This window comes from Neolamprologus multifasciatus, chromosome 12 (assembly GCF_963576455.1).
Source record: "Neolamprologus multifasciatus chromosome 12, fNeoMul1.2, whole genome shotgun sequence".
In the NCBI taxonomy this organism is placed as follows: domain Eukaryota; kingdom Metazoa; phylum Chordata; class Actinopteri; order Cichliformes; family Cichlidae; genus Neolamprologus; species Neolamprologus multifasciatus.
Window position 1 is genome coordinate 22,388,997 of NC_140450.1, and position 26,681 is coordinate 22,415,677.

Genomic DNA, 26,681 nt, shown 5'->3' on the forward strand with positions numbered 1-26,681 from the left:
AAGAGCCAGAATCGTCTGAGGATTCCCTCCTAAGTTGATGTACTATAGGCTACTCTGCCTGGCTGAATGACTGACACTCTCTCTGATTCTCCAGGAAGACAACAAACCGACATCAATATGGTTTCTCTGTTCTGTCTCATGGTAGTTCTGTCTACTATGGACAGGAACAGCAGCATCTTTCAGCACCGACTGGGAACAAGCCTTTATCATCCATCTTTTACTGGTTCCCACTGTCGCTTCAATGAAGCCTTCCAGTCCTGTGCCTGCAAAGCCCAATACACATGTCCACATGTGTGTATGTGCTTCAAAATGCAGACACACTCATATACCAATGAACACCATCAAAGAGAAAGAATGCACAGACACCCACATACAGAAAACCTAGGCACTTTTTTATCATTATCAAATCATATAAAAAAACAAACAAACAAACACGCACACACACACACACACACAGTGGGTTATTTTGCTTCCTCTGTCTCACAGTGCTGGTCACCAATGTCCCGTTAAGGTGCTTACAGAGTGGTTAGGCCAGCATGTGTTGCTCTCTACGCCTCACTAAGCAGCCAGACTGCTCTGATTCCGATCTGGATACTCCACACTGTCCACAAGGCAAGCTAACAACATACTTGTATTTATACAAGGTAACATACAGCTGTACAAATACAGTCTGTTTGTTGGACACAGTCAGGAAAGAAGTAAGACTGCACGCCGAAAGGCAATCCAGGTAGAGGAAAGGAGAATGATGAGTAGCAAGATAAAGAAGGGACAGAAATAGGCAACAAAAAAAGAACAAATCAACAAAGGGAGAAGGAGAGAAAACAATGAGAGGAAAGAAGAGACTGGGTGAGACAGTGAGACAGAGGGATATCTGTGGATGCTCGGGTGATGACAGATATGTGGGTGGGGATCCTTTTATAGCCATGCCAACTAAAGCAGACAACAGAACAAAAACCCAGGGGACAGAGACGGGTTTGTATGGCCCTGTGTGTGTGTATGTGTGTGTGTTTATGCAGTGGTAGTTCTGTTAGGGGACCATGACAGTGCTGGCTGAGTGCCCACATTGACTGCAATCAATGACAGTGGTGCATCTGTAGAAGAACAAGTGGGTGAATTGCTGAATGATTGAATTCACTCGTGAGCAAAGGAATAACAGCACGTCAGCGCGGACATCTATCGTACTCATCATCAAATAACTAAAAGCAAATTAAAAAGATCCAACTTTAATAAAGTGTTCCTCCATATGTAGCTCATTCGCATCTTTCGCTGTTAGTTTTAAACAAGTCAGTATGAATCCAAAAAGTAGGACAGGTATTGTGCGTGATCACTGAATGGCCAAACGCCTACAGGAGCAAAGAAGATACACGGCAATTTAATTCCGTGCGTTGACATTCCTGTCCAAACAATTCCTGTTTGTGAGTGAATGCAAACAAAGAAAAGTTTGGTTGTCAGTAGAAAGTAAGGTTTTGTTTCTCATGAAGAGTTGCGAAGGGGATCAACAAAAAGAAATAGTGCCAAAAAAAAAACAACAACAACAATATTTCAATCAAAACAAGAGTTTTCACTGTGAAGAGCTGCCAGCCGGGAGAAATGGGGGCTCATGCATCACAGGTTCAATTCCAGCTCGCAGGTGACAGGCCCGCCTGATGTTACACCCTTGGCTCCCCACTCACCTCACCTAATAGCACACACGCAAAAGCACCCACACAGGCGCCAAAACCAGTGGAGGCAAGAGCTAGTTAAAGTTAAAAAAAACAAAAAAAAAACAAAAAGGAAGAAGAAAAAGAAAACGCAGAGGAGGCGAGGAGAAAGTGGGACGTTAGTAAAATAAAATGAACCAAAATTGGGGGGAAAGTAAAAAGTGAGGTAATGCAGCAAGCACACAAGCAATTTGGTACACGAGCGGGGAACTTAAAGGGAACATCGACAAGAGAAGCGGCGGGTAAAGACCCAGCACTGCTCAAAGGCTGCTCCACCCTCGCTCCTCTCCTTTCCCAAATGTTGACAGTACAAGTGCAAAACAGGCTTTGAAGTGTGCTCCGCTGAAGGGGAGCGTGTACCATGCATAGTGCTTCGTTTAACCGTGTTACCCACAAAGCATCCCAGGACCTGCTCTTCCCTCACTGCCTCTCATGTTCTCTCACCCCCTTTCACACTGAACCTTTGACAGTGTTTTGATGTTGCCAGTGTGGGCAGACAGACAAGGCGAAACCAAGGTGGCTGATAGTGAGCAAAAAAAAACAAAAAAAAAGGTGGGGGGAAAGAAAAACGCAAATAGGCGAGTAAATAAATTGATTCAAAAAAACCTGAGCGAGCTATATACGACACTATGTCATTCTCCCTTTCAGTCCTTTTTCGCGCAAAGCACGAAACTCGCCGGGTTTCATCTCGTGTGACACCTAAACGAGCATAAGGGTTATTAAATGTTTCCAGGGAAGCACTGCTGTGTACAGTTCAGACATCTGCAGATAGGAAGATTCAGCAATCGTGTCTATTGTTGTGTTGGAGAAAAGGCATTCCAAGGTGACGTAAACCAGTAAGTGAGGGAAAAAAAGTAAGGAAAACTTTTGCCCGTTAGCTGTTGTGACAAGACACAGACTGAATAGTGACTAATTGCCCTCTTGCAATGAAATGTTTAAACCTCTTGCAAAAGTAGGAAGGGCACAGCGAAGGAGAGAGAGACCGCTAGTAGATGTGAGTGATGGCATTTGGCACCGTTTCAGCCTTTAACTATCCTGCCTTTGTCCCCTGCACGTCCGATGAGGTTTCATCCCCAACATAAATGTTGTCTAAAAATATTAACCCGACTGCCCGCTGTTCATTAGCCGCTAAATTGGAATTCATGCTTATTTTTGTATTGGGGATTTGATCCAGCTCCTTTACACCGATCATAAAGGGCCACTTGGCATGCTAATTGCCTTGCCCCCCATTTACGCACTCCCTGGCTCGCATGGCTAATGGTGTCGTAAAACATACTAGTGCGCTGACACCTCCCAAACACCAGGTAGGGAATACTTGGCGCTATTAAGGTCCTGAGCATGGCCTCGTTTAAGAGGGTATGAAGGATTCCCCGGTATCATCCGTTATCACCAGCAAACGATCCAAACCAGACACAAGAAACTGTAATCCAAAGAGAGACGGTTGCTCCTTTAAACACATGTGTGCTAAACATCATGCCAGCCTTTAACATGGGTGCTCACAGAGAGAGATAATGATTTAAGTAAACTGTTGAAGTGGTAAAAAGAAACTGCAGCTCCCAGGCTCCGCTGGTGATTTAGCTTTTACAGGGTGTCTGGCGAAGCTGTTAGGGGCCTAGTATCAGTATTTTGAGAGACTTCCTTTGGTAAAGTGCCTTCCATTCACTGTACGAATGCTGACAAACAAATGTTACTGCAAAGTCATTCCCATACTACGCACAATATAAAGAAAAATTTAAAATTAGGGAAGACTAAGGCTATGTCCCACAGCTTCTGCCTTGCTCTATTGTATAGCCTCAGTATATGCAGCGTATGAACTGTGGACCAGTGTGGCTGCCCTTTGTATAGAAAGTCATTAGAACCTCATCAGTTCTGGCAGCACTGAAGCACCTTCAAATGATGCGGAACAGTACACTGAAATACCCCAACCCACCTAACATGCACAACGGCTGGGAAAACTCTGTGTGTGAGAGTCTGTGTGTGTGTGTGTATGTGATTATATATGTGTGTGAGGTCACACTGAGGCCCAGAAATAGTATTCATTAGTCATCCAGGATGTCAAGCATAGTGGGCCCCTGCACCAGTACTACTGGGTGCCATAGACACGTGCCCGTGAGGGGACACTCCATTTAGACCCCAGCACCTCTGTGCATCATTTGAAAGCCTCAAGGGCTCAATCCCCACAGACGTCTTTGACCCAGCGAGACGGGGGCAGGCAATGAGGTGAACCCACCACCGGAGGCAGCGACCGGACGCACTGCAGAGCAGAACGTTCCGGTCTGTTTTTAGCCAATGACCGCAGAGCAGGGTGCCTTCTCAGAAAACTAATTTTTCCGTGACCATCACGGGTTTGACTAGCTGAATTTCACTGACCTGTTCCTATTTGCAGAAATAAACATTGGCACTGGCTTAACGGGCACATAAAACAAAGTTTTACTCTTGCTTTCTGCCCTCATGCTTTTCTATTTTTGCCTTCATCTTTTCTCTATTTTTACCCTTCTCACCCCTTCATTCACCCTCGTTGCTCTCAGTGCCTCCAAACTCTCAGTGAAACCTGGCAACAATTACCATTTCAACAGCTGCAGCAATAACCATTACAGTAGCACTTACAGTATTACTTATACAGTAGGCACAACTCCAGCAGCATGGGCACCAGACCAGAGCACTGTGTCTGCCCCCTCTTTCCCTAGCCAGCAGGCCCTCATTAGGGGTCTTGTAAAGGCCTCATACCTGCCAGGCAAGGGCCCCTTCACCCTTCAACTCCTCCAGGCTCCAGGTGTGTAAGGTGGCTGCACTTCACCAGAGGGGACAGCTTGGGCTCATTTAACTCGATGGCTACTTGCCCTGTGCCTGCTGCTGCAGCAGGCCCCTGTAAACTACAAAACTGTAAAACTGCACGGGGGCAGAGAGGGGGAGTGGGGTACGGGGGGCTGGCAGGGGTGCGTAGGGGAGCAAGGATTATGACCCTGTAAAGATGAAAGAAGTTGCGGGCAACAAGCGATCAAAGAGGAAGTGTGTCAGCAATGATATGGCAGGGAATTGGTCATATCAGAGGCCCCAGGTCGTTCAGTCTCAGCCTCCATCTGTGTGCGTTTGTGTGTGCGTACTGAACTCAGCTCAGCGGGGCCTAACAGCCACAATGGAAACCATTGGTGCTGGATAACACAACAACTTTCACAAGCTGCTGCTTAATTGCAGTTTAAACTGCACTAGGTCCTGGGCAGCACAGCATGTTACTGTTAGCATAGACACACACACACACACACACACCTATATTTTACCTGAGAAAGCATCTGTAATCATCAGCCACAAAGTTAATCTGATCTCACGGTTAATGTAGAAGCAAAACCGCATGGGGCTGGTTAAGTCTTGGTTTACACTCTGTTTCAATTACTAGCAAAGCTGTGAGACAGCATCTAACTGTAATTGTGTGTGAGTGTACGTGTATGGAGTCAATCAACCTAGTTATATGCCGGCCACTAAACTCACTTAACCTTGTTATCTTACTACACAGCTCCTGCCATGTATGTGGAAATTGAATTAGACTTGGAAGCTTTTAATAGGAAAACACAGAAACAGCTTTGAAATAATTAGATTAGATGTCTGTATGGCTAAAACAATGAATAGTCAGTTCAGCCTACATGAAAGCACAACAGTGAGGAGTCAGAGACCACGAGGAAGAAGGGGAAAGAAAACAGAGGAGACAGAGGAGATAATAAAAGAAGCCCGGAACTGACAGATGATGATAGTCATCTCAAAAAATATATAAAAAATGAAACATATAAAATTTCACCCACCACTTGTACGTCTGAGGGCACTCTGGACAGAAAGTCTAGCAGCTCGTTGTTATCAATGGTGTAGGGGTCTCGTAGCTTCTTTGTAAATTTATTCACTCCTGCAGAGAGAAAAGTGGGGGCAGACGGGTAAGAATTGAAAGAAGGAAAGACAGACACATCTTCATATTTGTTGTACTGTCTCTGTGTGCTCACACAAAAAACATCATGGCACACAGATTTATTTAGATAGAGTATCCGAATGTTCTTATATACTATATGATGTGATAAAAAATACAACATTAGCTCACCCCAGGCCAGCACAATGTATCGGAGAGGGATGAAATAGAGGATGATGGTGGCCACTCCGAGAGCCACGATAGCTAACCAACTTAAGAAAGGCACAGTCCAGTTAAATGTGCTGCAAAGAGAGGAGAAGGAGAGTAATATAAGCAGCAATGCTCACTCCAGATATAATAAAAACATGCTGAGAAATAATGTAGGAATGAGTCAGCAAAGTTTAACAGGTTGCAGGGAGAATATTTTACACCTTTTTGAATTCATTAGAGTGTGAATGTTAGAAAGCACTTAGATGTAGAAAAGCACTTTTTGAGAACCAGTTCTTTTACTTGTATCTTCAACTCTAACTTTAAATGAAACAAAACAAACAAAACTTTCTGTGTATGAACCGTATGTTAAAAAAAGGCTGTCAGTGCATACAGGTATGTAAAAAATTAATAAATAAATGATTTTGTGTAAGTGCATGCAGTGTATTTAATTTAATATCTGCATGACAAAAGGTAAAGCAAGGTCAAGTAAGATATGGTGGACATAAAGACAAGCAGTCTTTCTATTTGTTCCCCAGGGTTGGGTATCACACTGGCATTAATTCTCGAGAGCGGCACTAAGTTATACTCAGTTATGCTGGCAAAGGGAACCGGCCAGAGTGGCAGAAAAAAAAGAAAGAAAACACAACCAAAACAACAACACAGGGACGTGCGGAGCAGAGCAGAGCGGGCCGGGTGCCGAGGAGCAGGCTTACGACTCACTTCTTTATCCTCTCGCCATAGGAGGCCACTTCATCTAGCGCATTCTGCACACTGATGCACACGTCCTGAATGGCATAAAGCTTGTTCATGAAGCCCTTTCTTTCTGAGTCCTGCAAGAGGACAGATAGAGATGTAGGCGAGAGACAGAGAGACAGAGAGAAAGAGAGAAAGCGAGGATGAGGGAGGAAGACGTGGAGGGAAACAGAGAAGAGACAGGAGGAGAGAGAGAAGAGAGAGGCTGGGCACAGGCGTCTTTGTGAAAACAATACATTTTAAATAGCGTCAAAGATTTGGAGTGGGGAGCCAAATCACCGGATATCCTGCATAAAGTGACAGAGTGCTTTCATTCCAGGCAGTAATAGAGATATAAAGTTGGCAGAACAAATCAAAATGTTTTCCTCCTTACGAATCCTCACACAGGCAAAATTTGAATATGTGAATAGGCAGAGAGAGGAGCAGAATTAAACTGAGAGCCGAATGGATAGATCAATCTTTGGGCTCGCTCTCTCTCTCTCTGCTGCTGCTGCCAACACAGCTTGGAAGACCAGGCAGAGCTCTCTTTTGTCCTCCTGGCTGGCACAGTGTGATGATGTCACCAGCCGTGACATCATTATCATCCTTATTAACACTGTCACTCACCACCAAGACTTCAGAGTGGGAGGGGTCGGGGGGGAGTCACAAAATAGGCAGGCAATCTGAAGTTGACAACCCCTGCCCTTCTTACCGAAACAAAGTGAAGAATTTAAAAAGTCATGCAACAGTCAACGAGCTGCTGACTGACAGGCAGGGCACGACGGATCTGGACAAAATGAGGTGACAGAGAGCAATTAAACGCCATTGGCTGAGTGAGGACATCGACACGCAGACTGGTTGTTGCAATATGTGAATGGTGGACATGCTTGGAAGACAAAAGGGTAGAAAAGAAATATCCAGGAGAAAGTCATATGAGTATTATGTGCACTATCGTGTTCATAATGTGGCAGGAGGAGGTGATTTTTAAACAAATTGGTGAAGGAGGAGAAGGCTGTAATTACAGGATGATCATGTGAAAGTTCTCTACCACACCAATGGCATAAACACCTGTAATAGAAGAAAATAAATTATAGATGCCAGAAACAGTGAGATAAGAAATAGTTTGAATGGAATAAGCTGAAGAAAGTAAATATTTTACACAGTAAAACAAAAAAAACCCTCAAATCTTAATCAAGAAAAGTTTCCCCAAAACCAAAAGATGATGATATAACCACACATGCCTAGTATTTCTTTCTGTGTGTAGGAAAGACTATGTTACTGATGAAGATTGATGGACGTTGCTAGATTAGAGAAGTAAAGCTCTAAGTAATTATAACTACCATCGCCAAAGAAGACAGTGAAGCAGTCAAAGACCTGAAACCTTCAGGACCTCAAAGGCCTTTACCACATTTCCATCTTGAGGCCAGCCACCTCACCACAACCCTCCCACTGAGACCCAAACTGCCCCCCAAACCCACCCTTGTCTTTTTGCTCTCCGTCCAGGATCAGATAATGTGAAAAATGAACCATGGAGCAGTCAGGGAGACCACATGGCCTCCCCAGCAAAACCACACAAGACAAATAGATATAATTAGACAGCGTCTCTGGGTTATTTTTCTTCGCAAATATTTTACAAGACTCCCTTTCTTTCCTCCTCCCGCTGTCCTCCTCTTCTAAGGCCTTTCCTCAAAGTCCATCTGTTTTTCATTGCTGAGTCAAACAAATCTCAGAATGCAGGGTCTATTGTGCTGGGCTTGGTGAGGCCGAGCCGAGCCAGGCTGGGCCGGGTCAGGACGTTTTATTTTCGGTCCTGGGCTCAGGGGAGAGTGTTTGAGGGCCACAGGAGTGGTGTGAGATACCGGGCGGGGGTGGAGAGGATAAGACAGAGGTCATTTGAGTATAAACCATTGCCACATGCCCTTCGGACTGTGGTCTGACTCCTATTTCCTGTCTTCAAACACGGCTTGGGGAGGTGGGAGGTAGCAATAACACCGAGGGCCACGGAGAACCTTGTTTTCCCAGCTTCCCTGCACACTGCGCACATATGGAGTCAGGCAACCTGTTCTTATAATGGAACCTAATATGCACACAAACACACACACCCTACAGCTATTAGATAAGGTTGATCTGCACACCTGGTCTTGCTGCGTGACTCTACAAACAATATCCCAACAGAGATTAGATGATAGGGGTCCTTGATTTCAAAAGGCGGTTTCTTTTTCTACTGAGCATGTTCGCACTACAGTGTCATGACTAATAGAGAAAGTACTCATATCAAAATAAAATCTGCGCTCCTCAAGAGCAGATCCATTACAAGTTTTTTAAATAAAAGACTTGTTTTTCATGCTTTGGGCACACGTATTTTGCAAGAACCGTGTGTTTCAATTAGCTCACATGTGGTAAGTAATTAGAACATGGTTTTTCCACTCTTGCCCAGCTTCTTGTCTCACTCAGGAGGAGCGAGTGCTTTACAGGAGTCTTAGGGCCTGTATTTCCATCTGTGTCTTCCTGTTTCTGTCAGGGAGACTAAGTGGGTTTGTTTGGAGAAGTGAAGGCAAGGCTAATAAAATCGACTCTGGCTAGGCCTCTCTCTGATTTAGCTTGGCCACAGATGCAAGCCATTTTAATGCTCAAAGTATGCTACAAATCCCAACACCTACAGCAACCCGGTCGTGATGGATGATGCCGCTTGGCTTGAATCAGCCAGGCAACATCATGAACTTGCCTAATGTGTTTAGCATCATTAGTTTTAAACACGCCAGCTTCATCTATACACAATCGATAGACAGACAGACAGAAAAACAGATATTTTCACAGAAAAGTCAGCAGAATATTCTACTACTGTGCATTAGAAGCTCCATAAAGACAGTTGGTGAATGAGATGCTTCCTTGTGCAGAAGGAATTACTTGACATCAATTAACTATCATCAGGTTGGAAGCTGAAATATTTAGTGAGTTGGTGTCCTTTGTTGGGTGAGAGTTGCATGTTTTAATGGCATGGATGCCATTTAAAGAAAATAAATACATCCCTATGTCCAAGGTTTGCATCATTGTTTGGATGTGTGAAGTGCGGTTTGAAATCTCAGCCTTTATTGCCCAGCAGCCGAACAGCAATAAAGGCTCGTTAAAAGTGATGCGAGTTGTTTATATGTGTTAAGGAAAAATAACCCCTCAGTGATACCAGAGAGAGCCCAGGGACACTCTCTCTCACACACACACACAGTCAAAGAAACAGCCAAGTCAGGCTAACCACATTGCACTTGCTGGTAAATTGTGGTAAACAAATGTGGTAAACTCCTTGAAAACTAACTTAAATATTTAACAAAGGGAAGATGCACAAAGCCTGGGCGCACTCGACTGTTCCATTTCTCTCTCAGAAAGACACCGTCATCACAGCAAAGTACATCTATATGCAAAAGTGCAAAGTGAGCAGTTGTAAACTTTACAAAGACAGTTTGTTCTTCACTGACCCAAGGCCTAGAGCTAAACAAGAGAGAGGTCACTGAGGACTTAGCCTATTAGGTTGGACTCAAATATCTGTCCTATATCTACTTGGTGGAAAAGAGAGAGCCATTGGAGACTATTTTAACCTCTGATCACACTGTTCTCCCTGCTGATTTACGCCATAAAAATGATAAACCTAACCGTTATAATGTAGCGGCATATATCCCATCAAACTGCAAAATGAGTCTGAACCACAAGTGGCTGCAGCTCGTTGCCGCTGTGCTAAAATTGCACCTGTTTTTCTTTGTTTTTCCTTTTTTTTGCCCCTCTCACTCTGGCAGCACAGTAAAAATTGAAATGTCATATAAAATGTGACAGGATGCTAATATGTGGCTCCCAGAGGGCATCTGAAAGCGTTCTTGTTGATTTTGTAACTGCAGAGAGAGACGACATCCCTCCCATTTCCACCCCAGGAAAAAAACAACAACAAAAAAAAAAAAAACACTGAAAAGTTGAACAACTTGAGGAATGCTAGAGGGTGACACGAATTCAATTTCCAAAGCCTTCGAAAGAACTAGCAATGACACGATAATAAATAGTGCATATGATTAGCATCTACTGTATATTTAAATTAGGTGTGTCGCTATCTACTGAACAAAAAAGAAAGCAATGATTTTGTATTCATAAAGATGTTATTTGGGTGTGCATTTTTTTTTAATTAGTGGAAATAAAGAAAATGATTGATGAAAGTGCATGTCACTGGAAGGAGAGCAGGCCTTTATTGGTTCATTTGCATTCACCCATGGCATACTGTTCTCTCTAGTGGCGATGTGTCGAGCACTGTACATGAACCACAAGTCGAAACAGAGCACTATAGAGACAGCTTAAATGAAAAAGCAGGAAAACATAGAGAACACAGAAAAGAAAAGCTTCCAAAATTGTATTTTATATAAATATAAACTCCAGTTTTCACTGCTGAATTTCTGTTAGTCAGCACCTTCCCCTTGTTTCTTGTTTTTAAGATTAAATCTAACTGTTTGTGAGCTAAGCATTTTTTGTGGTTTATTTTTCCCATTTTCATGTGTTCATTAGCATTTTAAGAGTAATAAAAATATCAAATGAAGCATGGAACCCATTTTTCTTATGTTGGCCATTTAAATAGTTCAGCTGCTCTAAAGCTATTGTGTTACCGAGGTCTATTCCAAGTAATACCAACTCCACTGGGGACAAGATGAGTCACAGATTTTACCAATTGGGAGTTAAGAAAGGCCCCCTGGGGAATAAAAAAAGAAGAAAAAAAGGACCCAGTGGCCTAGAATACCATCTCTTTTCTGTTAGGAAATGACAACAGGACAAGACAAAGACCCTGTGAATGGCCTCAGATACCACCCTGCAACCTGGCGCCTCGCCAGCGCCACATGAAAGGGGCAGATGTTCGATTTTTTTTTTTTTTTTTTAAAGCGGTGGGTACCATTTTAATAAATAATTTATCCCATATAACAGCTAATCCATGGGCAAATGGGTGAGGGGGGATACATTTTTTTCCATCTTGACCTCTCTTTCTCTCTTTTTTTAAACATAATACAGAAATATTTGTGTTACTGTGCTGTTGAGATGCACAGCACGTCCTGTAAAGATGAGAAGGGGCATCCTGAATCCTGCTCCTATAGGCCGGAGCAGAAAGACTGTATATGTATTTTCCTGCGTTCACATGATGTGCTGCATTGCTCGTTTGAGAGAACCTGTGTGTGCTGAGAATTGCTTCAACACAGTCAAAGACAAGCTCCAGTTAAGACTGTCAGCTGAAGGTGGCCCGCGCACGCACAATGCTCTCTAGCACTAATTAGTCTCTTCACCCAGCCAAGTCCCATTGCGGGGATAAGTTTACACATACTGTATATAAAAGAGAGCGTTAGGGGGGAACGAGAGTAGCGAGTTTTTAAAGGAGGCGGCGCTAATATATTTTCAGTTTGACCTCTGCTTCCTGTCCTAAAGAGAAAGGTTTCTGGCGTTATGAGTGTGAGTTTGTGTGCGTGTCTCTAATGTGTCTGGTTGGCAGGAGGTTGTTTGCCACTGATCATCTTTACCCATATCCCCGTGGGGCCTCTCATCACCTCCACCACACCAGCCACTCTATCAAGGCTCAAGGTCAGGTGCGCACACAAAAACATAAATGACTACTACCTCTCAACTTCTGCTCTTGATCACTTGATCACCTTCTCCTGGCCTCCCGCTGCATGCCACGCCCTGAACCGCCATCCTACCTCACCTCTGCTCCCCCTGCTCCCGCACTCTCCTTCCCCTGTCCTTCCCAGGAAGCAGCCTGGCGGAGTGTGATGAATGGGACGACATTAGTCTTGTCCTCTGTTGGCCTGGTTTAGCTGCTCCAGCCCATCTCCCCTCGTCCGTCAGTCTGTCAGTCTGTCAGTCTGTCTAAGTGCGTCTGTTTGTCTAAGTCTCTCTGTCCAGGTTGGCTTAAAACACACAGCATCCCACTGTACTGTCAAATGCCTAAAAGATGAGAGTACATATCAGCTTTCATATTTTTAAAATCAGGGAAACATACAAAACTCAAAGACACGCGTGTCACATTTTTAACTACTCTCATTAATGACATCATATTTTAATCTTGCTGGGGCGAAATTGCACCTCAATCTGTAAAACCTGCTAACCTTGGCATGTTTTTAATTATACATTCATATTCAGACACACAGGAGATAGAAAAAGCTGTAAAATCTACTGTCTTAAACTTTGTTTTGGGAAGGGAAAAAAAAAAACAACAGAACGAGAGTGCATTGCTATGAAGTGAAGGGATCACATCTTCAAAAAAGTAAATAAAATATGCATCCTCTCTGTGCTCATTACAGATTTATGACTCTTGTTAAAAGAAAAGGTGGCGGCTGCCTTCTTACATGTCTGACTTTCAAATTCAGACGACACTGCTGTCAAGTGTTGTGCTCCACATTCTGTCCAATGAGAGACCGAGAGGGCTGAGTGTGTGCCATCTCCAACATCCTATTCGGCGAGAGTCTCGATAAGAGTTACTTTGGGTGGATAAGAACACGCAAGAACTCCTCACCTACAGTGCAAGGAGCTGCTCGTTGTAATCCTTTGATGCATAGTTCATCAATCAAAAAGTTCAGTTGGTTCAGCCACTTGTGTGTATGCGATTCAGAACAATAACAGTAGGGGGAAGTAGTCATTGTTGCATTAGGCATAATGAGCATTGGGATTTTCTTCAGCAATATGTGACAATTTTGCAGTTCCTGTAGCAACTTTAAAGCAAAAGCGCTGAGAAAAACATTTAAATCACCGCACCAGCCACCGCATACCCATGCACACACACTCAGGGAACTGAAACTCACTCGAAAATTAGTTTGTTAGCTGTCTATTATCAGTGACTTAGGGGGTCATAAGGTGTAAAAGTAGTCCTTATGTGTGAGTGAGTCCTAATTAGTACTTTCAAAGAAGCTTGAATCTAAAAGCTTACTTTTTGGCACGCCAAAAAAAACAAAATAACTACACCAACCCAGAAGAACATTTTATTCCCTTGTGCTCCCTGTTTCTGTGCAAACTGTATCAAAAATAAATAAGCACAAAAGCACTCGAGTGACTCCTATGTCACCTTTTATTGCCCCAGAACCAAAAGCCCCACCAGCAAAACACACCGTCACACCTCAGTCTACACATTTCACCTCAATGTTTAACAAGTCTACAATGCCACAGGGAAGTCAAAGACAAAGACAGGGGCCGCTTTCCATGCTGGAGCTCAGTAGCTTCCCCCATTACCTTAAAAAGCAGGCACAGGCAGAACCCTTGCAGTGGGTTTGGATTTGGAGGGTCAAACGTGCAGTGTGTGTGTGGGTGTTAATCGAGACGCGGACATGGGGGACAGGTACTGTACACAAACCCTGACAGGACGGCACACAGAGGCCGCTGGACAGACGATGAGCTAAAAAAGGGAACTGGGAGACAGCAACAAACACCATCGGGAGTCGGTGCCAGAACCACACACAGATCAACTTACCACCATTGCTCGTATCCATTCAAAGTGCCAGGAAGCCAACATATCCTCGAGGATATGGTTTTTATCACGGCTGTCCTCCCAGGGGCCTGGTTTAGGGTCCTTGTGGATAGATTACAGTGAGATGTTCTCTTTACAACCCACAGAAATTAAAGTCAAAAGGTTTAGAAAATGTGGATGTTTTGCAGCTGTGGTCTTATACATTTCTATCACACTGTGCAGGAAAGAAAACAGCAAAAGCACTGCAATCAAAACAGCTTTAGCCTTGCAATGCAGAAAAGATTCTTTTTTTCAGTGCTCATCTTTATTTAAACTTTGAAACAACAGCATTGGGTAGTAAAATTCTAACTAAATATGCATCTCCCTGAGTCCACTGGACTATTGCATATCTATCAGGATGAGTGCCCGTGTCCGCAATCTCTACAAAGACCGTGGTCACTGCACTGTAGCGCATAAGAATAGTGCCGAAAGCAAAGAAAAAAAAACAAACCAACAAAAAAAAGACCCATGGTGCAAAAAATAACCAATTTTCATTTGAACCGGGCTAGAAAGACTGAGAATGAAGGAGTGGTGATAGAAAGCGAAAGACAAAGCAAGAGATATGCATCTGGGGGGAATAGAGATAGTGAGAGATGATCCACCTGATGTATGTGTGTGACAAAGAGGGAAAACAAACAAACAATGCAGTGTGTTTTGCATAGACAGACAATACTCCTCTCTGCCTCTTTCACCCTCCTTTTTGTTTTCATTCCTGCCTCTATTAGCAAAACATGATTAAAATGCAGTTCCTACCAGCGTCTCTGCTGAACAACGGGGGAGAAAAAAAAAGACAGTGAGATGGGAAGAAAAATGAAGCGGAAAAGTCAAAAGCATCTTTTACAGCGTGACGCTTTTCATCCTTCACAGGCGGCAAGAAGAAAAGACAGACATTCAAACTTTATTCTCTTCCCTTCTCTCCTGCTCTGTCTCTTTCACCCATTCTCCTCAGCAGCTGAACCCCCCCCGATACCTGCATCTCAAGCTCAATAGCCTCCCCAGAACAACATTTCAGTCACACTTTTTTCCCCTCTTCCAGAGCATTGATATAATTCCCAGTGCGCTCTTTAGTCCAATTACATTATGCCATGCCGTTATCTGAGTGATCGGCACAGTGCCGTGACTGGGACTAAGAGAGGAGTGCGGTGGCTTAGGGAGGTGCTACAGAAGCTCTATGTGCTATCTGGAGACAAGTCGTGGAAACAGCGCTGCATGTGCCCTATTTAACTTTTCATGGAGCGCTCACTTAATAGTATTGAGTGGAGAAAAAAGAAACGGAGAAAAGTTGTGGAGAGAAAGACGACAGTCAGCCACATTTGAAAAGAAACAGAGATTCTGGGTGTTAACATCAACAGCTGAAAGTGGCTGTGAGGCCTGCACTGGATATGTGTGCTGATACTAGCCATCCATCAGCAGTTATACGCTTGCAGGAGAAGAAGCGATGAACACATACACACACACATGGGCAGGATTGTGTGCGCGCATACATGTTCTGTATGTTGCATGAGTCATGCCTGCAGGGACAGCAGCAGAGGGTGAAATGGCTGTCTCAGCACTACAGATGAGTAGGATAAGGAGAAACTGTGTGGCGGTAGGAAGAAACGGGGGATTCTATATAACTCATCAATAGCACCTTTAAAATCTACTACTGATGTGTCAGGTTGGATGTACACACATTACATGAGGATATCCTAAATACTAGAACTATATTAAGCCTCTGCCTCAATAGGTTAAAGAAAAAAAAACTAAATTATAGAATAGCCGGTGGGTTACTGTTTGACCCCCAAATCTGATGCCTTGAAGAACTGGGTCTATTAAAAAAACGAAGACAAAACATTCACATTTTTTCAGGTCAATGTTCAAACTAAGTAATAACGTCTGCTCTATATTTACTACGAGGAGAAAAACGAGTCGGAATAATCGAGAAACCAAAAAGATGATTTGGTACATGTGGTATGTCTGTGTACGTGTGTGTGTATGTGAGCGAGATATTGATAGATAGGCATAGAGGGAGAAAGAGAGAGGGAGTGCACCGAGCAGTAAGCCCGTGAGCAGGACATGATTGCAGTGTGTATCTTATCTGTGTCAGGTCCTCCTGAGGCTAGTGGAGCCTAGCTGAGCGGAGCACAAGCGCTTCAGTGACCAGTCAACCGTGTGAGGGTAATCTCCTCACTCCTTCAGTCTGTCTCTCTCTCATTCACTCTCTCTTTCCATTTTTCCAGTAAGCCCCCCTCTGGGAGGCAGCTGAGCTACACACATCCACGTGAGACATTCACACAAACACATCAACGCACACAAACACTCACACCCGTGCAGAGCCTAAAGGCTACTGGCTCATGCCAGCTCTGGACAGCGAGCCCACAGGTGAGTGGAGACATCACAAGCTACATTATACGCTTAAGCCCCTGCAGCCACATGCTTGTAAATACAGGAATGAGCAGCGTGTTTTTGCTATCTCACACTGCTCAAGCTGTATTTCAAGATGGTGAAAGGGGTCTACAAAGATACTGCAGGATGCAGTTTTAAAAGTGTAAGACAGATTTAAAAGAAAACCATGGATTTGCTTTGTGTAAAAGGCCACAGATAATTGAGGAAGTCATAGACACTTGGGCCCGGATACCTGTCCATATCATTTAAGAGATTCATTTTGGCATTTCATTAAAGAAAATCAAAGACGTGATTTTATAATCAACAGCACAAGCTGAGTTAAAGGTTTTTCGATCATAAATTAGACTACAGGCCTCTCAAATCGATGAAAAAATTTAGGCCTTTTTATCCCTCAAACACTCATCCTTATATGTAGTATAAATAATAATAACCGTAACTGTTAAATCCAGATACGCAATTTCAATAAATGTGTCTCTTACGTTTATGTGTTACATGAGTAATGCACTTTGGGATAAAAAGAAAAAAATTCCATATTAAGGTGAGTGCACACACACACACACACCCAAACACACACACAACGTGAAGGAAGGGAGAAGACAAAAATAATTAGTTTATGTCTAACATTCTTTCACCCTTCGTGTGCTTGCCTGTTTGGCTTTAACAACTCAGCCGTCCCCATCAATTAGTCTAGATGCTGGACTTTCATTGAGATTAAGTGACTAATATCAGTGCTTGCTCACAAGAAAGACACTTTTCACGTCTGCCCAACAATCTGTTAAGTCAAAACACATGTGGTAATCCAAGGCAAAAAGCCTGCAAGGGGTCCTCTATGCAATGAAAAACAGGTGCTCTAGTTTTTGGCCATGTAATACCCCATTTACCCTCTGGAGCAAAGGTTATCCAGCTAATAGCTGCCTTGTGGTGCACTGGGAAGAGCTGTGCACATGGCCCAAGTAAACATCTGGGACGGATTGTACATACTTGCAACATATGCTTCAAGTTCAATTAAAATGAGGCCTTGGCACATTTATTAATCTTTTTTTCCTCTCCCTTTGCTCTCTCTCTCTCTCTCTGTTGCTCTCTTTCTCTTCTTCCCACTCTCCCCTATAGGCCTGTGCCATTAAAGAGGCCTCCTTTGACCCGTCCTTCATACTTACTCATACAATCTGAAGCTGCAGCTCATATCCAATGTAAAAGACCTCATATCCAATGTGAAAGACAAATTTGCTAAGCCCTGAAAGTCCATTTGTTCTGCACTTAACCAGGTTGGAGGGAGAGCAAAGGGAAGAGAGTGTGTGTCACAGCAAAAGGGGGGGGGGGGGGGGGGGGGAACAGAAAAAAAGGCAGGGAAGGGGATGGTTGTGGAAAGGGGAAGAAGGAGAGTGGGAGGGGAGAGAGATGTAGGCGAAGAAAAAAGAAAAATGCCCCCTTTCAACTTCCCTACAGCTCAAATGAAATGCTAACAGTTGAGGGGAGCAATAGATCAAAATGTATGAAGCCAGAGTTGGTAAATTGTAGCCTTTGTGGCAGCTGTGCTATCCAGCATCCCAGCCCTGTGTGAACACAGAGCAAGGCCTTCTTATTTGGAATAATCAGTTCGCCACCAAATCTGACGGAGGCCGCACAAACTGCTTCCGCACCTCATTTCAATATGAAAGTCCAAAGTGTATTTTATATAATCTGCAGCTTTTCAAATGCTTGTATTTTTTATTCCCCCACCCCACAGAGAGGAGGTTAGAAATGCAATAAGGAGGACAGACACAGGGAAGGAGTGGGGGGAAAAAAAGGTTCAAGGTTGCCTGGTGCATATCTTCAGTCAGTGCCCCCCTGTACATTTCAGCCTTGGAACTTCACAGCCAAGAAACTTTCCTTCTGCCTCTGCACTGTGGGAGAGGATGTAATGCTCACATATTGCTGTGTGTTCATCCCTCAACTGGCTGCCTGGCTGATTGATTGCTGACTTTCTAGTGGGATGACTATTTGACCAATGACACGATAAATGTTGCTTCTTTTTTAAAGTTTTTTTTCTTTAACCATTCCTTTTTGTTGTCTGTTGTAAAGTTGGCGTTAGATAAGTAAATGTAGCCTACGAGTCCAACATCAGCTTTCTTGGAAATGTTTTTTTTTTTTTTTAAAAGATTACCAAACCAGACCATCCATATTATCACATCACAATCTGGTGTGAGGCAGAAAAGTATCAAGCATCAAGTCAAATCATTTTCATTTTCACGCTATATAACCAAGTGCAAACTAAGCTAAAATGCCACTCTTGTTTCACACTGCTTGAAACCTCAACACACTAGAGTCTGAAGGAGAAAATTACTTTCATTTCAAACCTGACACACAAGAAAAGCAGACAACGCAGTGGGTAGATTAAGCGCTGTGCTATTTCAATTACCATTCCCAGGTGGAGCACTGACAAGGTTCTGTATCCCATCCAGTGGCATTTGTTTCAGTAGCTGTTCCTACAGTGCAAACGAGCGGAGGCAGTAAAGCAGCCACCTGTTGTTACCTGATAGTGTCTGGACAAGCCCAGATGCTGTTTTACTGCGACATAAAGGAGCAGTGAATGGACCTAAATAGCTAACTAAGCACTTTATATGGGTGTATGTTCACAGGAAGAAAGACTGAAGCACAGTGTCTGTAAAGTTAGCACACTGTTGTACGAAGGGAAATTTAGGGATAATGCACCAAAGCGCGTCAAAAAGATCAAAAACAAAGCAAAACCCCGAGCAGAAAAGGTGAGGAATGTGTTATGTACACACCTAAAGAGAAAACTTTTGAAAAGGTTAAAAAGGTTGTACAATCTGTGAACATGTGTTTGTGCCTCAGGCAGTGAGAATATCTGAACAGGGGGAAGAGATGGGAGGGGAAGATGGAGTCATTTTGTTAGTCTGTTTGTGTTTCCGGTCTGTGAAGCAGTGTCAACCCCTCCTGAGGCAGTGTGTGTGCGAGTGTGTGTGTGTGTGTGTGTGTGTGAATGCATCTCTGACACGAGACATAATTACCTTGTCATCTTTGTCAAAATCCTCATCCTCATCCTCCAGCAGGTCCTCCACTGCTTCCTGACAGTTGCAACAGAGCAAAGAGAAAAACGAGAAGGAGAAATAAAATGTTTATGCAACAGCTATAGTGCAGATAAACATTAGATAACAGAGGGTTAACATCATCAGAGCATCCAAAGAGGCATATTAAAGCTGATTGGTTCTGCTTATGTCTGGCAAGAGTTTGTTAATGAGTATGGAAGACATGCAGAAAGCACAACTATTGGATTTGTGAGTGCTAATATGTCATAAGCTTCAGAATGGTTCTCAATTAGAATTTAATTTTAGAAACATTCTGTTGTTCAAATATGTTGACACTTCTGGAAATGCAAGCAAATGCTCTGGCTTTGAATTTCCACGGGCTGAGGATTAAAGTCTATTCAAGCAGTCAAACGGCATTGCACAAAAGCATGTAAGACTTATACTGTTCAAAGGGAGAAGACAGCAGAACTCCTCTTCTTCTGACCTCCTTAACCTCTGCATGAGTCTCTCACCTCCACCACTGGTTTATATACATTCAGCTCTCTATGCTTTTTTTTCTTTTTCCTCACCGAGTGTGACGCTTCGTAAAAGAAGAAAGAAGAAAAGCCTGAAGCGCAGAGACCAAGTCACAAAGAACAGCAACTATTTGCTTCAGTGATCCACAACTGAGAAAACTGGAGCCGACCTGACTCTGAAGCCCCGAGAAACCACAAGACATACCGTAGAACACAAAGAAAAATGGCATGATTTACGACGCTTGCTCACACTCGGTCTAAATTCACGACAGCAAGCATAAAGGGTACTGGACAAAATAAGTAGCGCACATTTTAAACAATTATTTAAGACACACTGGAATCACATAGAGACCTCTATGTGTGAAAGCAAGGCAATAATCACACGTATATCCATAGAAGTTCATCCCTGAACACCTTGGTTCACACTTGGCTGTGTCTTGATACCACCAAAGTGAAAGCCATTACAGCTGCATCTTATCCACGCTCTATCAATGACACATCACAGCTAATCATATGACAAATCATATAGTTGCCCACGATTTACATAAACAAACAGCCGTATCATAAGCCCTACAGCTGTTCAACCTCGGATTTGATCTGCTCTCATTGTTTGATAGCGTTACCAGCCCCCACCCCCTTGAAAACCTTCACCCATCCCCGACATTACCGCAACCCCCCCCCCCAGCAAATCCAGAACAGTGCAAACTAGTTTGGAGAAATCCAAAAATCATTACTTAACAAGACAATAGCTTTTGTCCTTTTTGTTTTTCATTGGAATACGGGGGGAAACTATGTGGCGGCTGACATAAGCTTCTTATGTAAATGCAGCTTCCCACACAAACAAAGACGAGTTCAGTCAGAACAGCGGAGTCGAGAGGGTACTGCGTGTGCGTGCGCACGCGTCCCTGTTCTATCAATATAAGTGAATCGCTAGGGCAAAGTGCTGTGCATGTATGTGTGAAACTCCTCATTTTAACTGTCTGACTGTGTAACAACTGGCCATTCCCAGCTCAATGAAACTCTCCCATGTCTAGACAAATAAGCTCGACTGTTCACATTTGACGGTCTCTTTATTGACACTGAGCACATCCAGCGCTACACTATACAAATACCGAAGAGGGAATTCTCGTGCTCAGTCAAGGGAAAAGATGTAGATGAGATACTGTAAAAATGAAAGCCTTCTGGCATCTCTAAACAAATGAACTATAACTGTTTATAAAGACATCATGGTTCCCTCCAAATCCTTTCATCCATGCCAAAATAGAAATATAATGGAATCTTCCACACAGAGGCATTAGCAGGGCATGCCTGGCACATGCTCCAAACTTTAAACAAAGAAATGAACATGAGCTAGGTGGAGAAGCATGACCTAGAGAGACAGAGAGAATGATAGAGTCGTTTGTCTCCCTCTGCTCTCCGCTCTGCTCTCTCCCTTCTATTGCCGCTGGTTACAGAGAGAAGTCATGTTTCCTACAATGAGACACAGTGTAAAATTAATAAATAAAAAGACACGGAACATGTCATCTGCCCTGAAGATTGCCACGGCTAAATGCGTGCACTGAAGCTACTGTCTCAGTACGGGAGGATATAAATTACCTCGGTGCAGCCAATGAATTCCAAACATCCCTCTTTCGTTCTCTGCATCGCTCTACCTCTCCCTCTATTTGTCTCATTCTTTCCTCTTTCTAAGACCTGTTTGGTGTATGATATCATTTGTCTGCTTATCCCCCCCATTATCATGTTGTTTGAATTACTATCATTACAGCACGGCAGCATCAAAGTCTTGCTGTCGACAGGATCGCGCAGGGCTCACATTGCCTGCAGAGCTGCTCCAGTCAATTCAGTATCTACAGAGGTGGGGATTAACATATTCAGACCCATTCAAATGATACAGGGATGATGCAGGCTACTCTTACAGATTACATTGTGCCCCATAAATACATACATAGATGCGATAATATGAAATACACGCAAAGAATGCAAGCGAGCACAATGACATTGAGAGTTCGAATGGCTTTGGATGTGTGAATGCATCTGTTTGGTCTTTGCCTAAACGTGGAGAGCTAATTTGCAAGAATTAATTTGCTGCTGCATTCCCTTTCCAACACATGCTCTGCATGCTCGACGCGCTTTATCTGAATTATTTTTTGCCTCTTTACTGTATTTTGCATCAAGGCAAAAATACCAGCTGCAAATTAAAACAGCTGTGAGTTAAAACCAACAGTGCATCGTCTACTTAATCTGAAAACAAGTACACTACTGCTGTTTATGTGGAGGTTTAAATTATGGGGATAAGTCATCTTTGAGGCCAAACCATATCACAAAAGTGGTATATTATGTCCTTATTTTGGTGGCTAGAAAACTGTGTTGCCATTAACATAACTGGTAATTGATACATGATTGCTAAAAATATGGAACTTTAGCATCACAAGACCAAACTTTCGATTCTTGGTGCATATATGGTTGCCTGCGAAATGCACAGTTTAGGTGCCTGCACTTAAAACTAAACAAAACAAGAAAGAGTTATTAGGAGCATTAAGATCTGATCTTTCTTGCTGGATGGGACTATTTCTATTAGCTGTGCAGGTAAATATCTAAAAGTTTTTCAAGAACAGTTATGAGAAGCTTCTTGCACAACATCAGTGGTGCAACAGCACCCCTAGTGTGTTTTCAAGGACAGAGAGCATATTCTCAGGGTCAGACGGATTATTACTGTGATCTTCTGCTTGCTGGATACACAGCTCTGTGGCATTATGCTGAATTTGATAGTAAATATGATCATAAGTTAAATCATAGGAGAAGATAAGACAATCATGAGTATGTTCACATAAAAGAAAAGGGCCAAATCAAGGATTTACCTAAGGTCACTGGAAAGACAGAAACATGATAAATGTATACAAGACTAATCAGCTAAATATTTATATCGACTGAGGCACTGCGCACAAAGTATTTCAAATATTACTTCACAAGTCAATGATCCACCATCCTCCTGGTTTTGCAGGAATGAAAAAAATGGACAGAACCTGTCTGAATCAATGAAACAAGCGCACACAAACACTCCACAGGGGAAAAGTAAAATTCTACTACTAAACTAGCAGCTACATCATTTTCACCTTTCCCCTTCAAACTGCCTCTCAACTCGGCCTTCTCTCTGCTGGCCGTACGGAGTTCCACTATTTCCTCTCCTCACCTTCCCAATGACAGCCGCGTGGGGAATTGACGGCGAGGCAGACATCGCCAGCGAACATGAAGATATACTTTTTCCGTCTTTTTTTCTCCCCATTCCTCTATCCCTCCCTCCTTCCTCCTGCTGCTTTTCCTCTTTGATACGTGAGGGGGTTTTAACCTCTCCAGCTGCTGAGGTTTGGCTGAGTGGCTGGCTGGGGGATCTCAAGGCCCTGCTTGGTATGCACTGTCCATGAGTGCATGTGTATGTGTGCACATATTGCCTACACCACAGTTTCTGCAGACTGGGGGAAGAGCTTCGCGGCTGATAAGGCTGAGCCTGGCTGACCCACGCGGGCCCTTCACAAGCTGTCAGAGCCGTGGCCCTCAGAGGGGGGCCCTTCCATCTGCACTGCCCAAGCCAGGGCTCACCCAGCAGGGGGCTAGATAGGGGTGAGGCTGGGGTGCTACCGGAGCTGGTGGTGGGGGTGAGAAGGGCAGCTCCATATTCATGAAAGCAACACCAAATTTCGTGAACGCTGGAAGATATTGAGTTTTTGGGCTTGTTTTGTGACATTTCGAACTCACCAGCTACTTCTTCCTTTCCTATTTAGCCACTGACAAATCACCAAGTGTTCAGCCAGAGATTAAGCAGCTCCACCAGCGTTATTTGTCTTTCTCAGATCTAAAAAGTTCAATTGTGCTAACGAGTTCTAGAGCAAGTAACATACTACATGTCTTGTATGGCAGAAACACATACATCTGTAGACTTAAGCTCAAGGTTTAAACCAAAAACACTAACAAAGAGCTATGGGTGGGTGTGCTATAAAGACAAAATAACAACAACAACACCAACAGGCACTGAGACAGACACCCTGAACTGCTGGTGTTGTTAGCAAAGAGCACAGACAGTTACAAAGGTTCAGTGTGATGAAGGGAGTTAGACAAATGGAGTGGGATGGGAGAGGGGGGTGGCAATATGATGAAAAGGATGGGAGGATTTTGCAGTGGCATCCCTGTTGCTCCCGATGCTCCCGTCCCGCTTCAAACTATGCCCGCTGCCTGTCTTTCTGCCTGCCAGCCTGCCATCCTATCTGCCAGTTTAGCAGAGACAGAGAGGCAGCGAGAGCAGCAGAGATGAGCACGGCGATGCCGGGGCGGCACGGGGGAAATCAGCGGGGCACAGGCGCTCCCAGTTAAAAGTGACATGACCTTTTGATTTTGTCACCTGTCACCAACTGCCATGTCTGACTCCACACTGAGGAGTGCCTGCCATCCACCGCTGCTTTCCTCTGCCTCCATCTCTCTGAATGCCTCCCTGTCTTTTCTGTCTCCTGCTCCCACTCCATCTCCTTTTCTCATTCCCCTTGTCTTTCCAGAGTTACAGTTTTATGAGCAAAAAATGGTGTGACTTCCTGGAGGAGTTGAGGTATAATAGGCAGCGCATTCTCTTTTCCTTCCAGCTTTTCCTAATATTTACTTCTACTCCACCTGCGTTGCGCGTGGCTCTTAATGAGGGCAGATGTCAAGGCACAGTGTTGCGAGCAAAGTTGTTTTGAGATGCAAAATCAAGGAGAAAATAGAACAAATAAAGACTCGCTCTAAAAATGATACAGTGTTCAAATAACGTGACAATTCTGACTGGAAATAAACCAGATTTTATTTACACTAACGAACAATACGCTGCTGTCACACACAGCAGAGAAAAGTAAATATTAAACTAGTATTAGTAGATCCTTGTGACCTCAATAACTAAGCTCTGTGAGAATGATTCAAATCACCATGTGGTGAGAGCGGACTTATCATAGTCAGCTATCGTGCCACAGGAGGCGTGTATGTAAGTGTGAAGTATCTTCAGGCCATTAAGGTCTTCTCTTCCGTAATGGTTTGGTGGATCCATTGGGTGAATCAATGTAATGGTCTGAAGCATGGGATAAAGAGGATGGTGCTCCAGTGTGACGAGGCCTAATTGCCCGTCATCCTGTGGTAGAAAGAGACATCACCGTGTTCCATATGTATCCTCTCCGACAGCCAGCACTGAAATTAACACCTTCAAAACATCTGGTAAGGGCTTTTCTGGGCCAAGAGAACGGCAAGGAAAGCTTTCTTTTGGGATGTGTTGCTGCTTGTTAATCTCGGTGCCCATCATCTATTCATGCAAGCAGGCACACGCAAGAATACGACTCGCTGCTATGACATGCGCGCACATGTATCTAGCAGCCATCTCTCGGTCCTCTGCTTGACCAAAGCCCAGTGTGAGGACAGATGTAACCTCCAAATTGTCCCAGGTATCCAAACAAGCGTGAGATGGAGAGGTCATCTCATTGCGATGCAAACGGAGAAGCAGAAAAATAGTATGAGTCTTTCTTAATAATACATTTGAATGCACAAATAAAAGGAGCATCATTCTCATATATTCAGCAAATATTCAAAAACATAAAAGGGTCCTCTTGTTTGCTCAGAGAGCAAGGGAGCACGTTACACCATGACATACAGGTCAGCCAACGGTGCTGGAGAGTCAGCATTCACGGGTCAGAGTGCTACATGATAAGAAAGGAGGTCGGGGACCTTACTGGTGCTGTGCCTCCTTTAATCGCTGTTCTTAAGGACGCTCTGACTGCTTAGCAGGTACCGGTCAAGGTTGGGGCTAGGCTAAGAAGCAGCTGATCCGGGATCTGTTTGCAAAGCAGCATGTAACCGCACAACAGTCAGTGACCCTGAGTGGTGAAATACAACATGTAAAGAACACTGTGTTTGTTTATTCGCTATAGACAGGGATACGGGTTGTGGTTGTGGTGTAAAAGCGTCGAAGGGTAAGCACGCTGAACCCGTCAGATGAAGCAAGGCCAGTTCATTAGGAAGTCTGTACTCAAGTGTGGGCTTTTTTTTTTCCTGTTTTCTCTCATTCTCTCTCACCGTCTCTGTTTCTCTCTCTCAACCTTCAGAGTGAGTTCAGCAGAGATTCCTTTGGCATTACCCTCACCCCAGACTGCTGGAAAACCGCAGCGCTCCGGATGCTGACCCTTGCTCAGCTCAGCACAATGCTTTAATTTGGTGTGTTGTTTAAAGTAATTAGAAAGCCTTTCCCCCTGTTTTCTTTTCTATTCTTTTCAGTGTCTCTGCCAAGTGCAAGAGGGAAACAGTGAGTCGTCCATGACTTCAGCTTGATAAAGATTCGGAAGAGGAATCCACGAGATCCCCCCTCACCCTCCTCCTCACCCCCACCCCCTGCACCGGGGGAAAACTGTCTGAAAACAAACAGGGACAGGACTCGAGGGATACTTGTGTCTAAATGTGCGTATTCGAGTGTATGTGTGTGTTTGTCTATGTGTACAGCATTTCAGCAAAATAACAAATGCTTCTATCGTACCTTACTTTTGCTTTTAGTCTTATTTGAGACGAGATATTAATATCAGGAGTGGACGAGGCACAGAGCTGATAATGAAGCAAGGAGAGACGGTCCTGCGCGTGCACTAACCCGAAGGCAGTGAGACAGCAACAGAGACACAAGCGGGGCAGTGATCGCCAGAGAATTTTCTTTGTGTCACCTGT

At 43.8% G+C, this 26,681-nt stretch overlaps 1 protein-coding gene across 7 annotated transcripts in view; it reads right to left on the reverse strand.

The window, feature by feature from the left end:
• Window positions 1-26,681, reverse strand: part of LOC146506965 (multiple C2 and transmembrane domain-containing protein 1-like) — a 143,569-nt gene that overhangs the window by 13,972 nt on the left and 102,916 nt on the right. For 4 of the 7 annotated variants that reach the window (XM_085181450.1, XM_085181449.1, XM_085181453.1 and 1 more), the window contains 5 exons: window positions 19,432-19,488; window positions 14,003-14,101; window positions 6,520-6,629; window positions 5,782-5,891; window positions 5,495-5,592 (listed from right to left, as the gene is read on the reverse strand). In XM_085181450.1, the coding sequence (XP_085037576.1) occupies window positions 5,495-5,592; window positions 5,782-5,891; window positions 6,520-6,629; window positions 14,003-14,101; window positions 19,432-19,488 (474 nt within the window). The remainder of the gene's footprint in view (window positions 1-5,494; window positions 5,593-5,781; window positions 5,892-6,519; window positions 6,630-14,002; window positions 14,102-19,431; window positions 19,489-26,681) is intronic. The other 3 variants (XM_085181451.1, XM_085181455.1, XM_085181454.1) reach the window with 1 other exon arrangement.